The sequence below is a fragment of the Phodopus roborovskii genome, unplaced genomic scaffold (genome assembly GCF_943737965.1).
Source record: "Phodopus roborovskii unplaced genomic scaffold, PHOROB, whole genome shotgun sequence".
Lineage (NCBI taxonomy): Eukaryota > Metazoa > Chordata > Mammalia > Rodentia > Cricetidae > Phodopus > Phodopus roborovskii.
The window spans coordinates 19,518,750-19,534,163 of record NW_026126407.1 but is presented as its reverse complement, the minus strand read 5'-3'; the positions used below and the strand labels follow the sequence as shown (position 1 = coordinate 19,534,163).

Here is a 15,414-nt window from a genome sequence, read left to right as displayed (position 1 = left end):
AATGGAAATCATTACCTACTATTATCATTTCTATGATTATACACTAGTAAAGAAACACAGCAGCCATGAAACTTACAGGAAGAGCAGGGATGCATATCACCACATAAACCTGGGCTAGCCTGGAACAAGAAGACAGGGTTCAACCAACAGTAAAGTGGCTTCTGGCCACCCTACATCAAGTCCAGTTCAGGGGCTTCTTCTAAAGTTTACAACTAAACATCTATTTGGAAGACACTGAGTCAAAGCAGTTTACTCTGTACCAGCAGCCGCCATAGCTGCTAAGTGGTTCCTTAAGTTGGGGGAAGGGACAGCAGACACTTTTCAGTGTGGAGAGGGATGAGGAGGAGTGACCCAACAGGAAAACTTGCTACAAGTTGAACGCAGAAAGCTTTGGAAAGAATCAAGCCCAGGACAAAGACCCCACGAGACTTTTAAGTTTTATAAAACCCGTCCCTAAACACAACAGTGAAGACAACTATACATTGGACTCCCTATGGGAGAAAACGGTGATGGACACAAAACAGTGTGTGCTAGCTTGGCCCTGTGTCTGTCACTCAGTGGTCACAGTCACAACTTCTTCTAAACCCAAGTGCTCACATCCAGCAAATCAGCTGAGAATGTCTGCCACCTACCACTGACCAGGGACTCTGAGCCGGTGCTCACCTGGCAACTTCCGGGTCCTGCCTTAGGAGCAGGAGCAGGTGCTCAGTGTTGAGGAAGATGGCCCAGCAAGGGAAACAGCAGAGCAGCAAGATGAGGATGCCCCGTTGGAGTACGACCCCCACACGCTTCAGGTTCCCGCCTCCAAAGGACTTGGAAAAACAGCATTTCGGTGAACATGGGGACCAAGGACCCCTTCCAGCAGGCCCAGCAGCTCTGGCAGCCATGTTCCCTGCAGCGTTGCCCAGGGGGCTGGCCGGGGGGGGGGGGAGGAGGGAGGTCATGGGGGAGCTAGGGGGAAGGGCTGCCAGGTCCCAGAGAGCCAGCTGCCACCATGACGTTGTATGTGTTCTAGGACAATTGTTTCCTGCTCTTGGGAACTGGAACTGTTCACATGGAGCATAGAGGAGCAGAAGGAAGCTTTGAGAAGGGTGGGGCACAGCACAGGGGTGTGGAGGAAGGAAGACACCCACTATGTTGAGGGTAGCTCAGTGGTTGGCTTTGTGTTCACTTGACGATTTTATTGAAGAAGCCCCAAGATGCCCAGCACATGCTAAGCCCAGTGGGAAAGGCAGTGATGGGCAGGGTATCGACTGGACGAAGCCCAGCGCAGGGGTGAGGACCTGGAGTGCAAAGACCACTTTTTTTTTCTTTTTTTTTTTTTTTTTTTTTTCCGTTTTTCGAGACAGGGTTTCTTCTCTGTGGCTTTGGAAGCTGTCCTGGAACTAGCTCTTGTAGACCAGGCTGGCCTCAAACTCACAGAGATCCACCTGTTTCAGCCTCCCGAGTGCTGGGACTAAAGGTTTATGCCACCACCGCCCGGCTGCAAAGACCAGTTTTAAGAAGTTTACAGGGGCTCTGAGAGCGAGGGATAAGGAAAACATGGACCCTGTGCAGAGCAAGCCGGGAGAGCAGAGCCATCTGCCAAACACAATGGGAGTCATTGATCTCCCTGTGCCCCTGCACCAGGACCAGACCAAACCCAGCCAACAACAGTGGAGTCCCTTTGCTAAGTGACATGCAAACTGAAACTTTAAGGAGGCAGAAAGATACCAAACAGACTGTTTTCCCCCCAAACAGAGGTCCCAGCCTAATAAGTCAGCTAATAAGTTCCTGGGCTTTAAACTGTGAGATTTAAAAAAAAAAAAAAAAAGTCAGTTGAAGGAACATGGTTACCCAGGTCCTATTTGTTTGTTTGCCTACCACACCTCTCCTTGTCCCTACCTTGCAAAGCCCACTCACCGCTGTGCCATCAGTATGGGCACAGCACGAGTCCCCTAGCACAAGTCACAGCTGTGTTAGCCGGGTGTTGGTCATGTGATTTAGTAACTAACTGTGCTGTCTATTCATAAAGGGCTGCACCCATGTGAGCAATGAGGTTTCTCACCTGAGACATCAGTGTGTCACAAGCTGAGGCCAAGCCAGTCCCTACTGAAATCCCAGTGACATTCACAACCTACAAGGGGGGGAAAAAACCAACAGTCCAAGAGCAGCAGGCAGAGCCAAGAGCCAAGGAGCCTCAGCAGCTCATTCTGGTTTTATGAGACAAGGAGACAAGGTCTCCTTATTTAACCCTGGCTGTCCTGGGACTCTGTGTAGACCAGGCTGGCCTTGAACTCACAGAGATCCACCTGCCTCTTACTAACAAGTGCTGGGATTAAAACACCACCCAGCAAGCCTGGGTTTTCTTAATACAGCATGAAAGAGCTTCTGCTTTAGGAAAGTAAAGCCAGGCACTGTGGTGTGTCCTGTGGGTCCTAACACCACACAGGATGGAGGCCCAAGAATCACTGGAGATCACGAATGCAAGACCAGTCTTGGGACCAGAGCCAAACCCACCTTTAAAAACTAAAAATTTAACAGAAAGGTTTCCCATTGTCTAAGGCCATGTGCCTAGTCTACCAGAGGACATGCATTTGAAAGGGCTAGGCCCTATCCCCTTCCCTCTCTCCCTCTCCTTCCCTCCTTCTCTCCCTCTCCCTCCCTCTCTCCCTTTCCTTCTCCCTCTCCCATGTTCTCTCTCTCTCTCTCTCTCTCTCTCTCTCTCTCCCCCCCCCACACACACACACACACAAACGGCAGAGAGAAAAATATCTATCTAGAATTCCAGGCTTAGCAGAGGGCTATACAAGCATGGGAACCTGGGTCTGGATCCCCATAGTCCCCATATAAGCTGCATGCACGGGCAGCTCCAGGATTTAGTGTGTGTGTGTCTGGGGGCAGGGGGTGCTATGGAGTAGGCAGACCCTGGAGCTCATTGACCTTCCAGTCTAGCTGAAACATTTGCTCCAGTTTGGGTAAGAGATGCTGCCTCAAAGAAAGAAGGTAGAGAAGGAGAGAGAAGGGTACCCACCTTCTCCTTCTTCTCCACTTTGAATGCATGTGTGGGGGTGCTGTACCTGCAAACACATGCATACACACATAACACCCAGTGCTTATTGAACACATATTGTGTACCAGGCGCTTCATGTGTGTGGTGTTATGACCAGGCACTGTCCTAAGTTACATGCATATGGGGTTACAGTTTCCCATTTTAGTGGGTGGCCTGAGTGACAGAACACTTACTATATTTGGCTCGGTTACTTGGTGTGATCTGAAGCTAGGAGGTCTGGCTAGTAAGGATTGGGTTTATGCCGCTCTCTCAAGTAGGTTATTCACTCCCCAACTACCCAGAGATTAGGCCATAGCTTAAGGGGTGGGGCTAAGTGTGCTATGGTTCTGGCCAGCAGAGGAAGAGGAAAAGTGGCATGCACTTCTTCATCCTGGATCTCACACGTAGCAACTGATGTCAAGTCCAGGTAAAGGAACGGCTTTACTTACCAAGATTCTGACCCAGCGTTTTGGCTAATGAAATATGATCCCCAATGGTATAAGTGCTGGAAGTCTGGCCCGTGGTATGGTGTACTTGGGAGGTAGTGGGATCTTCAAGCAATGACATTTAGTGGAGGGTGATTAAGTCACTGGGATGCCAGCCTTGGATGGGGCTAATATAGTTCTCACAGGGGCACAAGATGTAGGGGCTCAGTAGGTAGAGTGCTATCTCAGAATTCAAAAATCCAGCACTGTATGAGCTGGGCATGGTGGCACGTGCCTGCCACCCCCACCCTGGAGAGGTAGAGGCAGGAGGAACAGAGGCTCGGACTACCCTTTACCACATACATGCAAAGTCTGAGGTCAGTCTGGGCTTCATGAGACCAGCTCAAAAAAAAAAAAAAAAAAAAAAAGTTCTCCTGAGACCTAATTTGTTCCTGAGAGAACACAATTCTAGTGCCAGGCACTAGAATTGCTCACTGTGTGACTGCTTGCTACTCTCATAAGCATGATGACAAGGCCCCCACCAGAGCCAGGCAGAAGCTGGTGCATGCTCCTAAATGTCCTAAAGTGTGAGCTAAGGAGACCTTTTTCTCTATAGAGTGCCCAATACTTAGAGATAGTAGTAATGGACCAAGATACCTGGGAATCTAAACCCCCTAGCCTCAAGAGGTCAATAGCAGACCACATTAGGAGTGCCCTAAAATTACCCTACCAGACATGAAACCCAGAAGGCTCGGGCCACAGTGAGGCCCAGATGTGAGGCACCCACTACTCCTGAACCCACCCAGGAGAAGAGAAGGGGGAAGCACTCACGTTATAAAAAGAGTTCTGTTTGCTTTTTTAGTCACTCACGGGAGTATCTTTGTTCTGTTGTGTCTGGGTTGTTGTTGTTTGTGGTTGTTGCTGTTGTTGTACACTGACTGCCTTTGGCTGGCTTAGAACTGGAGTTGTCCTCTATACCTCACATATGCTCAAGTTTCACCAGACTGAACTAAGTTAGAGGTCACTTTTACTATGGACAACATTACAATAAAAGATTAGGCAAAAACGACTAGCCCTATAATTCCGACTGAGGCAAGAATATTGAGAATTCAAGGCCTACTTGGGTTACTGAGCAACACCCTGTCTCAAAAAAAAAAAGAAATTTAACATATCTAATCACAGTGCCATTCAGTCCAGGGTCTTCCCAAAAGTTAGTTAGTTACAAGCTAGCATCCATTAGAAGCAACATATCTCCTTGACCCATTTGCAAAGGGCTGACAGTGGCTCTCCCTATTCAGGAGCTTATCTGCAGAAAGCCCTGCCAGTGGAACACACCAGCCTGCCCACATACCACCACCAAGCCTCCCATCTCACTGTGGGAAACTGCCCCAAACAACAGCAACTCACACACAATTTTAATTTGGTTTTCCCCCTAAAAAGATATATCTTAAAATAATTTTAATGAAACAAAGAACAAAGAGCCTTATGATGGGATGCAGACACATAACTTAAAGGTGTGAAATCCTCGCCAAAGACCGGGATGGAAATGCCTAGGCAGACGAGACTGAAGGACAGGAGAAAAGGACAAGAAGGAGCTGTGGGTGTACTCAGACAGGACAGCAGAGCTGTATGACTCCAACAAAACATTTGGTTGAACCAGATCTGTGGCAGGACTCAAGCTTCCCAAAAATAAGTCACTCACTCGTGCCTCGGAGAGAAGAGAGCTAGGAAGGGCTCTAAGCATACCCTCCAAGCCTCAGGAAGAAAAAAAAGAACGAAGCCTTCACAAGAGAGTGATGGGGGATGCAGAAGAAATGGGGGTGGGGTGGTTCTCAGGAACTCTAAGGAACATGGGCTGCTGATGGGTGGAGAGGGCTTAAGGTGAGGGGCATGACAGAGTGCAAGTGTAAAGCTCGACTTAATCCTCACCGCTACAAAGACAGAGTAGAAAACTCCCTGCATTGCCTGGGAGATGCAGCTGCAGCAAGCTCTGGTTTGGTTTCACCTCTGGTTTCCAACTGGTCCACCATAACTGTAAGCCCGTGTTGAGGATGGAGATACTGACTTGAGAAACACAGAGGACATTTAAAATAGAAAGAAAAGAAGGCTGGGGTATATCTCTGTTATAGAGTATTTACCTGGCATGTGCAAGGTCCTGGGTTCAACTGCTCACAGTGGCATTAGTTAATAATTTAAATAAGTTAAAAAGGGGGAAAGCAGAGAAATAAAGAAAAGTGCAACAACCAGAGGCCACAGCCGAGCTGAGGGTGAGCTGAAATGCTGTGGGCAGTTCCTAGGGGCGGCAGCCGGAAGGATGGCCAGATGGTGGGTGAGTATGAAGGTGAAAACTCCTGACAACCATGGGCAGATTCTGGTAAGGTCTTAGGATTTCTTTGGCTATAACAAAACTCCATGACCAAAGAGTAAGTTGGAGAGGAAAGTGTTTATTAGGGTTACACATCAGCATTGCTGTTCGTCACTGAAGGAAGCCAGGACAGGAACTCAAAAGAGGGCAGGATCCTAGAAGCAGGAGCTGATGCAGAGGCCATGGAGGGGAGCTGCTTACTGACTTGCTTCCCCTGTGTTGCTCAGCTCATCTTCTTATAGAACCCAGGAGCAGCAACCCAGGGATGGCACCACTCACAATGGGCTGGGCCCTCCTGCATTGGTCACTAAATGAGAAAATGTCTTACAGCTGGATCTCACCAAGGCATTTCCTCAACTGAGGCTCCTTTCCCTAGATGACTCTGGCTTGTGTCAAGCTGACAACACACAAAACCAGCCAGTACAGATGAATCGACAGAGTCAGTGGGAGAGCAGAGAGCAGACTAGAGCAAGGGAGGCCGTGATGCTGGCAAAGAGGGAAGGAGAGGGAAGGAGCTGGAGGTGGTGGGGTATGTCCAGAGAGAGCCCTTGATGTATGTACTTCAAAGAGTGGAGGAGAAAGAAGGTTCCAGAGTGTGGTGGAAGGTGAGTGCTCCACCAGGTGCCCAAAGGATTGGACCTGTGGAATGGGAGGTGAGAGGGAGGAGAGGAGGGTGAGCTGCCTGTTTAGTGTTGGGCAGGTCCCAGCAGGGCCACAGCAGGGCCACAGCAGCTGGGGCCTCCTAGTGTAAGGACTCCATGAGTCCAGAACAATCAGGATGGGGTGAGGACCTGACAGGGCTGCAGGGCTGAGGAGAGAGAACCTAGACACATAGAGACCAAGCATTTGTTTCTACTGTAAGGAGACTGCAGGAAAGGCAGGGGGAGTTGGGGGTAAATGAGAGGACTCAAGCCACACCCCCAAAGATGACAGTAAAGGGCAAGAGAGAAGAGAAGCTCCCAGCAGCTGAGGGTGTTGACTGGATATGAGGAAAAGAACAGGATGGGATGGGATGCCCAAAAGGAAGCTTCCTGGCTGGGACACCAGGGCTAGGAAAACACCTGGTCTCTAATGGCCAACCTGCCAATGCATTTTCACAGCCCTCGGTGTCTAGGATACTGGACATTACCCAATATCATGCAGTGGCCAAGCTCATCGTCTCTGGAAAAGACACTGGGACACACACACACACACACACACACACACACACACACACGAGAGAGAGAGAGAGAGAGAGAGAGAGAGAGAGAGAGAGAGAGAGAGAGAGAGAGAGCACGCACACAAGTTCTGCCAATACAGTAATAGGCCTATATATAGAGACGCTTCATAGCCATGTGCTCTCTACCACAATGCTGGTGGCAAACTGCAGGCCTCCACTATAGCACAGGGCACTACAACATCCAAGAGGGTAGAAGGGGCATTTTCTGAAATTGCGGTGGTGGGGAGTGGGGTGCGGTTGCCAGTTGTCATCACCTCACCGGGAGGAGTTCTTTCCATGTCTGAAAATGCGGATCAAATGCAAGCAAAGCAGCTCTCCCTTACCTAACAGATGGAGAAAGGCTTCTAAGGAGGCATGGTCATAAGGGAGAGTAATAATGCAATCTTAAAGAACTGTGCAACTAATAGCTTTGGTGGTTTGGTTTCAGAAAAGGGGGTTGGGGCGTGTAGTTCCTTTAGGGTAGCCATGCACCATGCCTCTGCTCAGGATGCTCCTTCCATAGTGCTTGTGAGATCTGCTCAGAACATGCTCTTTTCCCAGATGTGATGCCATCATGTAGTGGTGGGTCAGACCCAGTCCCTGAATTTCTAATTGTGAGGCTTGGGGTTAGGAATGTACCCAACACACACACACACACACACACACACAGCCCTCAGTTCATCTCCAGCACACACACACACAAACACACACACACACACACACACACACACACACACACACAGCCCTCAGTTCATCTCCAGCACGGGGTTAGGAATGTACCACACACACACACACACACACACACACACACACACACACACACACACACAGCCCTCAGTTCATCTCCAGCACGGTACAAATAAAACACCTTAAAGCTTTACTCCCAAGGCTTTACCAAGTTAACACCTACAGAAACAGCGAGCGTCACAGCGTCCAGCTCCACTTTGCCCAGGTGTCCGCAGAAGATGGAACTGACGATGCTGATGAGAAAGATCATCAGCTGCGCCAGGAACTGCGAGAAGCAGAAAGGCAGTCACCCTAGGCCCTCCTGGGGCCACCCCGCGCCCGCAGCTCAGGGTCCGACTCACCACCGGCCCCGCGAGCGCCGCCAGCGCGGCCGCCTCCCGCCACACGTAGGGGGACAGCACTCCCCGCAGGCCCCCAGGGCTGCGCCCCTGCTGGGCGTCGGGTGGCTCAGGAAGCGGGGTGGCCATGCTCAGGCTGTCCTCTGCGGGCTCCATGGTGCAGGCTTTGATGCAGGCGGACCGGCACGTGGAGCTGAGGAGGTCGGAGTGGCCACTGCGGGGACCCGCCCCTCGCACCACCCCGCCCCGGGGTGCCGTGTCAACCGTCACCGAGCGCGCGGGACAAGCCTCGATCTAGGTAGCTGGAAAATGTCATCTTATTTACTCAACAAGAATGAAACTCTGAGTGATGCTTTAGGTGGTCCCAGCCAAACCCAACCGATGAGGGCTGAGGGTGTAGCTCAGTGAGGAATGCTTGCCTGTAGCAGACCCTGAGTTCCAGCCCCAAACCCCAAAAGAAAAACAAAATAAATAGTTAAATTTCCTAAATGTGTTCATTTTCTGTTCTTTGAAAGTTTGCTGAATTCTTGTGTGTGCCTAACCCTTCAGAGGTTGAAAGAGTTGGCCACCACCAGGAATTGTCACCACTTCACAGCTCCAGAGACCTCCCCCGATGGTACCCCAACAGGAGCTCTGAGCTTCCTCTGATGATTAATAAATGCTGTGTGCTTACAGAATAGCAATCTACAACCCAGAGACATAAAATGTATTTAACAGAAGTCATACACAGTAAGAATACAGAAGCAGGCCAGCTATGGGTTTCTAGCTTAGAAAACAATAGGCAGAAAAAAATGGGAAGTTTACACATGAATGCAGTCAGTACACCAAGGTCCGTGTTTGACCATGGTGAATGAATTAATATTCCACCATCTCCTTCCTGGCATTGTCTTAGACCACAATAAGGCGTTTACCTTACGATTTATTAGGAAAAACATTTTTTGCATTCTCAGTTCATAAAGCCCGTGAGTACGTTGACGTTTGTTAGCTAAAATGGCTGGCCACTGCCAGGCCTGTGAATTGTCTGTAAGTTCAAAGCTGCATGTGGTCCCAGACTTACAGTGACTCACTTTCCAGGGGCCCAACTCTACATTGGTGCAAAAGTGACAAGCATTTAGTAGAGACTATTTGAACTGGGAGCTTTTCCTGGGTTCCCAATGTGTGACACCATCTTTTAGAGATATGGGACAGTGACAGTGAGCTGTAGTCCCCAGGTGGTCCTGCAACCCCAGGGGTGAAAAATCAACATTCTAGTTGGTACAGTATTTCAAACACTGGCTTTGGTAGGTTAAGTGTATTGCATGCATTGTTCACTCACAATGCATGCCTCTCTCTGTGTCTGTGTGTGTGTGACTGAGAGACTCTCCATCTCTCTGTCTCTCTCTGTGTTGTGTGTCTGTGATTCTCCCCTGTGTGTGTGTGTGTGAGTGTCTGTGACTCTCAGTCTCTCAGTATCTCTGTCTCTGTGTTAGAGAGAAAGAGAGACAGAGAGAGCTGTCTTTGCCATAGCAACACCCAGGCCTGATGTAATATCTCAATATGTGATGGATTGGTTAGGTGTTAATCTCACGAACTGAGGAGCACCTGTGTGGCTTGATCTCTGCCTCTTCCACATCACTCAATTTTGACATACACTCTCACTAAAATCCCCCCCACCAAGACCACAGCCACTCCCAGGAGCAGGAGCCCTCGCTGCAGGATCAACTGTCTCTTAGACATTTCATTTCTGTCCTTTGGGTGGACAGGCAAAATTTGTTGCTGGTTTATCTGCTGGTCCATCTGAGTCTCATCTTTTTTTTCGAGATCCACCATCATTATTTCTCCCTGGCTTTCAGGAGCCTCTGTGGGGGAAAGGGACCTTAGTGAGCATCATGAAAGGCTTTTTATTTTCATATGTACAAATGGTGACTGTTATTCTTGATTATTGCTAGGAGAAGGTTGATTCCAGAAACATTTGTTATGATAAATAAATAAATAAACCATTGTTAACTCTTAGGTAAGAGATCTTGGGGCTATGTACCTGCCATTATCTCTTTAAATGACTATTAATGTCCCTTCAAGTTGTTATTGTTTGTTTCAGATAAAGCCCTGCAGAGAAAATCATAATGAAACCATAAATTGCCAAACCACCCTGATCCACTTTTCTTGCTGACTTGCCAGGAGCTTTGCCTGCTACAGCCTCATTATACTGACACTCTGTCCAGAAGTTCCTGCCCACCATTTTGTACAAGCAAGGCATGATTTGTGAAGGCTCAGAAGTGTCCCTGCCCTGACCTCCCATAGGAATAGGCATTAGTGACTCCAATATAATCTTTTTACTGCCTTTGCTCCAGGAGATAGTCCCAGGGGGACAAATGGGGACACATTTGTGTTTCATTTTGTATTAAGAAATATGGGCATTTTACAATTTACAAGAGCACATTTATACCCCACTCTATAGGAAGAAATCCATGAGAGCTCAGTGTAAGCAGCTTGCAAGTATGCACTGCTAATGTTTTGTTTGTTTGGAGTTAACTTTCAGTCTAAATGTCATCCAAATTGGCTCCAGAGAAATGCAAGCTTCAGTAACCTTGGCCAGCCCTTCCCTGCTATGGAATGTCAGAGACAAGGCCAAATACCTGGCCATGGGGACAAGACTAAACTCTGAAATTATTTATTGCCTCTTGTGACTTGAATATTTTCTCACTATGCTCCCTTTCCCCCCTTTCGGAACAGTAAAGCATATCCTGTGCCATTGTATGTTGGAAGTATGTGATCTGCTTTTTTATTTTGGTCTTACAGGAGATTGCAGTTAAGAGATTGCCATGAATCTCAGAAGAGACTTTGGACTTTTAAAACTATTATAGACTATGGGGACTTCTGAAGTCGGACTGAATGCATTTCTGCATTATGATAAGGCTACAAGTCAATGGGGGCCAGAGAGTGGAATGTAGTGGTTTGAATGAAAATGGCCCCCACAGGCTCATAGGGAGTGGCAGCACCAGGCCTTGTTGGAGGAAGTATGGCTTTGAGGTTTCAGAAGCTCAACCTAGGCCCAGTAGCTCATCCTTCCTTCCTGCTGCCTGAGGATCCAGATGCAGACCTCGCAACCACTCCCTGGCACCATGTCTATCTGCACTCTACCATGCTTCCTGCTATGACAATAATGGACTATATGTCTGAACTATAAGCCAGCCCCCAATTAGATGGTTTCCTTTATAAGAGTTGCTATGGTCATGGTGTCCCTTCACAACAATAGAAACCCTAAGTCACCTATGTTCCCTGGTCTCTGTAAATATGTTAGTAAAAGAAGGAGATAGGCAGGTCTCCCTCAGGCTTCCCAGATCTTCCAGCATGCTGAATAGAGCAAATTTAAATGTAAAGATTCAATCCCCAGTTTCTGTTTATTATAACAGATAGAAAACCAAATTCTATCCCCAGTACTACTGAGGGAGTGATTTCCAGGACACTTTTTGATCTTATCTCTAGTTGTGGTTATTGGTTTTATACTTCAATTATACTTTAATTTAAAAAAACAACCAAAAAAACCAAACAAACAAACAAACAAACAACAACAACAACAACAACAACAACAAAAAACCCAGCTCTGGAACCATCCAAAGTAGGGGTGAAAATCTTTTGGAGACATTTGTGCCCCTGCCTTCTGCCATCAGACTAGTACAACAATGGTTCCCAAAACATTGGCATTTCCCCAGAAATCTCATGCCAGGAGACAGCAGATGCCTGATGCCAGCCAGAGAGGGGTGTGTCTCCCACAAAGAGATTTCACAGTCCTGACAACTTCTCCGACGATCTTGCAGGAAAGACTATCCGTGATGGGTGACTGAGGGGCAGGACAACGTATTGACTAGGACTGCACACCTATGCATTCCTTGTGCTTACACCTAAGCCTCATGTCAGGGCCCTGAAGGGGAAGATGGGAGGAGTCACTGGACCCTTTCATTTGTTCTTCCCCGTGCAGCCACACTGAATAGTAAATCCCCCTTTTCTGCCTCTGTTCAATTGGCCCCTTGAGGACAGGGGCTGAGCCTGGGGTAGGGTTGCCAGGGCCCTGGCTCTGCCTCTAACAATGCTGGTAACAGCCCTGCATTTGGTCCATTATCTCTGAGCACCTCTATTCACTCTGCAAACTGCTCTGGTCAGCCAGCACGGGGAGCCAGAGAGCTTCCTTGGGTCAGACTTTTCAAGTGGCTGACACCTGTCTAATAGGCTGTCATATATATATACTGAGACATAATTCAAGATATCCACAGAACTAAATATGAGACTCCACCTCCAAGGACCCACCAAGAACCAAGCAAGATAATGACTCACACAAAGACTCAAGTCTCAAACCCTTGTGGAATAAGAATACTAACAGGAAAACATGCTAAAAACTATCCAAGTGAAAAATAAAGGCAGATTACGTAGCAGCCTAAGGAGAAGATTGGCATCTGCTATCTTAAAAAGCACGGAGGTACATAAGTGATTGAGTACACCATATCTGAAATGCTTGGGAACAGAAGTATTCCATATTTTAGTTTGAATTTCAAAATGTTTCAGATTAGGAATTTTCAACCTGCGCTAAGATTGTTACAATGGCCTCAGAGTCATGACAAATAATTCAGAACATTATAATACAGGTTTCACCAGCATGTAATGTCAACTTGGGAGGCAGGAGAGCCATCCTCACCTAAATGCCAATTCAAGGCTAGCCTGAGCTACACAAATACTATCTCAAAGAAACAAAAGCAAGTAAAACTTTTAAAATTAGATAATATCAGATCACATCTACAAAATATTTAGGCTGTGTCTGCCAGTTCCTAACAACACAATCCTCACAATAACAAGACAGGGTATCATTTCTCAAATTTTACAAACTAGCCCTCCTGCTCTCCTTCTCAAGATAATTGCTACATCAGGATAAAATGAATTAAAAGGAGCATCTTTAAGGTGGCAGAAAACTAATGATGCAGAGAAAAGTTCCCAGAGGAAGATCACAAGGAAGCGGGAAACCTGGGAAGTGAGCCAGCCTGGGGGTCGGGGCTGGCTTTGCTCTGACAGTTCTGTATGTAGGACATGTGGCTCATGGTGTCTGGACTCCCACACCTACAGACATAGCTAAATACTGTTTTTCTCCTGTCTAACTTTGTTGTATCAGGCACTGATTGCAGGAATGTAGAAGGAAGCCACATTTACCTCCCTCGTAGGAGTGAAAGTTTAATATTGCAAACTGTTCAAGGAACTAGGGGTGTGGAGGAATTACTAAACTGACAGAAAAACATCTTAATGTAATTGTATTTGCATTATACAAAAGTCCAAGCAAGAGCCTGCTTAAAGTGAACAATGCTTTGCCAACCACAGGAACCCCATTAAAACAAGCATGCAAGCACCAGTTCCTAAGACTTGTTCCTCACATAGGAATGGAGTACTAAGGACCAGAATTGTCTGTAACTTAAATTAAATGAAGGATAAGTGTGTGAGGGGTGATCACCAGCCCCCCTACTCTCAGAAGCATGTTTTTCTACGTGCATATGGGCCAAAGATTTTCAATACACTTTTCAAGAGGAAAGAAGTACAAAGTATTAGCAGAAGGCCTAAGAAGCTTGAACTATCCATAACAGTGTGTTAATGTGTGGAATCAAAATGAACAAGCTTAAGTCAGTTTCTGAAGCTTTAGTGCCCCACTGCAGTGACAAAATGTAAATGCCCCTCCAGTCCTGGATAGCCAGGTCTGCCCCAGACCTGAGAGTTGTAGCATACCTGGGTTAGCTGGCTCCTGAGACACAGCAGAATTCCCATTCAGGGTCACATTTACCTTCAAATTGGCATGTACTTGAGCCTAGAAAAGTAAGTGAAACAGGTGTCAGCAAGTTTCGTTGCTAAGCATGGCCACCTAGTTTAGGAGAAGCCAAGTCCCTGAACTGACGTGTGAGATAAAACTTCACTGGATGGCTATGGAATTCTCTTCCAAAACTGAACCAGGTTCTGAGAGTGGGCGAGGGGAGGCTAATGTGATGGGGAGATGGACCAAGGTAGCTAAGAATTCACCCTTCTTCAGATTCTTACTTCAGCTGCCTTTTCTACATCCTATTTCCAGACCTCACATTGACCTGCAAAGATGAAAAGAAGCATACAGTGTCACACACACACACACACACACACACACACACATGCACACACTCACATACTCACACACTCAAACACACTCACACACATACACACTCATACATACACACACTCACATACTCACACACTCAAACACACACACATACACACTCACACATACACACACTCATACACACTCTCTCTCACACATATACACACTCACACACACATACACAATACATACACTCTCACACACACATACACAATACACATACACATTCACACACACATGCACACACTCCCACACGTACTCCCACACATATTCTCTCTCTCTCTCTCACACACACACACACACACACATACACACACAGTACTAGGATGAACTTGGGAAAAAAAATCTCTCCAGTTCCAATTCTTCTTCTGAAATTGGCTTTTTTCAGGGCAAGGGACCTGAAGTGGAATCCTGTTTTTCTATTCACTGAACAAACAAATGAGAATGAACAGGGTCAGGGTCATGGAACCGTTCAAAATCCTATTAAAACAAGACAAACCCAATAATAACGAAAAAAAAAAGGCACAAAAATAGCTTAAAGGAAAAAACCTCCCAAAATGAAAGGATGCATGCCACATCCGGTCTGGCATGGCACCTGTAGAGACTGGGGCAGCAATCAGGATGGTTACCTGTTGACAGGCGAGTTTCCAATTGAGCCGAGCAATAAAAGTCAGAAAACATGTGACCTGACAGATGTTGCAGATAATGATCCCTGACCACAGACCTGCACAGGGAGATATTTGACAGGTTAGCTCAAGGAGACAAAGGCCACACTAAGTCAGCTTCCGTGGGCAAGATAGAGACCTCCATCCTGCAAAGGCCCAGCACTCCCCAAGGCCACCTGCCATGAGTCACAATGTCAGAGCTACAGGTCCAGAAAACTATTTGGGTCCTTATGGTGATTGGATATTAACAAATGAGCCAGTTGTAAGGAAATACTTTCTCCAGAAAAATCATTGCTTTGTGTTCCTCAAAAGAGGAGACTAACTTCTTCATTTACATAGGTATGTGTGTGGCCTACACATGCATGTGTGTGTGTTTGCTTGTGTGTGGACACATTGGGAGGGTGCACATGCATGGGTTTGCATAATTGTGGGGGCTTGAGGTTGGTGTCAGGCATCTCCCCTGATTGCTCTCCACTTATATATTGAGGCAGGGCCTCTCTCCACCTTAT

The 15,414-nt window shown here is 47.2% G+C and overlaps 2 protein-coding genes across 2 annotated transcripts in view; both read right to left on the bottom strand.

Annotated features, from left to right (window-relative positions):
- LOC127219172 (multidrug and toxin extrusion protein 2) overlaps positions 1-8,297 on the bottom strand; it is a 33,274-nt gene extending 24,977 nt beyond the window's left edge. The window contains exons 1-5 of the mRNA XM_051180474.1: positions 8,108-8,297; positions 7,930-8,031; positions 2,048-2,116; positions 664-812; positions 77-119 (exon numbers count right to left, since the gene is read on the bottom strand). Coding sequence (XP_051036431.1) covers positions 77-119; positions 664-812; positions 2,048-2,116; positions 7,930-8,031; positions 8,108-8,260 — 516 coding nt within the window. The 5' untranslated portion in view covers positions 8,261-8,297. The remainder of the gene's footprint in view (positions 1-76; positions 120-663; positions 813-2,047; positions 2,117-7,929; positions 8,032-8,107) is intronic.
- Positions 8,298-9,618: 1,321 nt separating this feature from the next.
- LOC127219171 (multidrug and toxin extrusion protein 1) overlaps positions 9,619-15,414 on the bottom strand; it is a 32,817-nt gene continuing 27,021 nt past the window's right edge. Inside the window, exons 15-17 of the mRNA XM_051180473.1 lie at positions 14,870-14,964; positions 13,844-13,922; positions 9,619-9,942 (exon numbers count right to left, since the gene is read on the bottom strand). Of these exons, the coding sequence (XP_051036430.1) occupies positions 9,716-9,942; positions 13,844-13,922; positions 14,870-14,964 (401 nt within the window). The 3' untranslated portion in view covers positions 9,619-9,715. The remainder of the gene's footprint in view (positions 9,943-13,843; positions 13,923-14,869; positions 14,965-15,414) is intronic.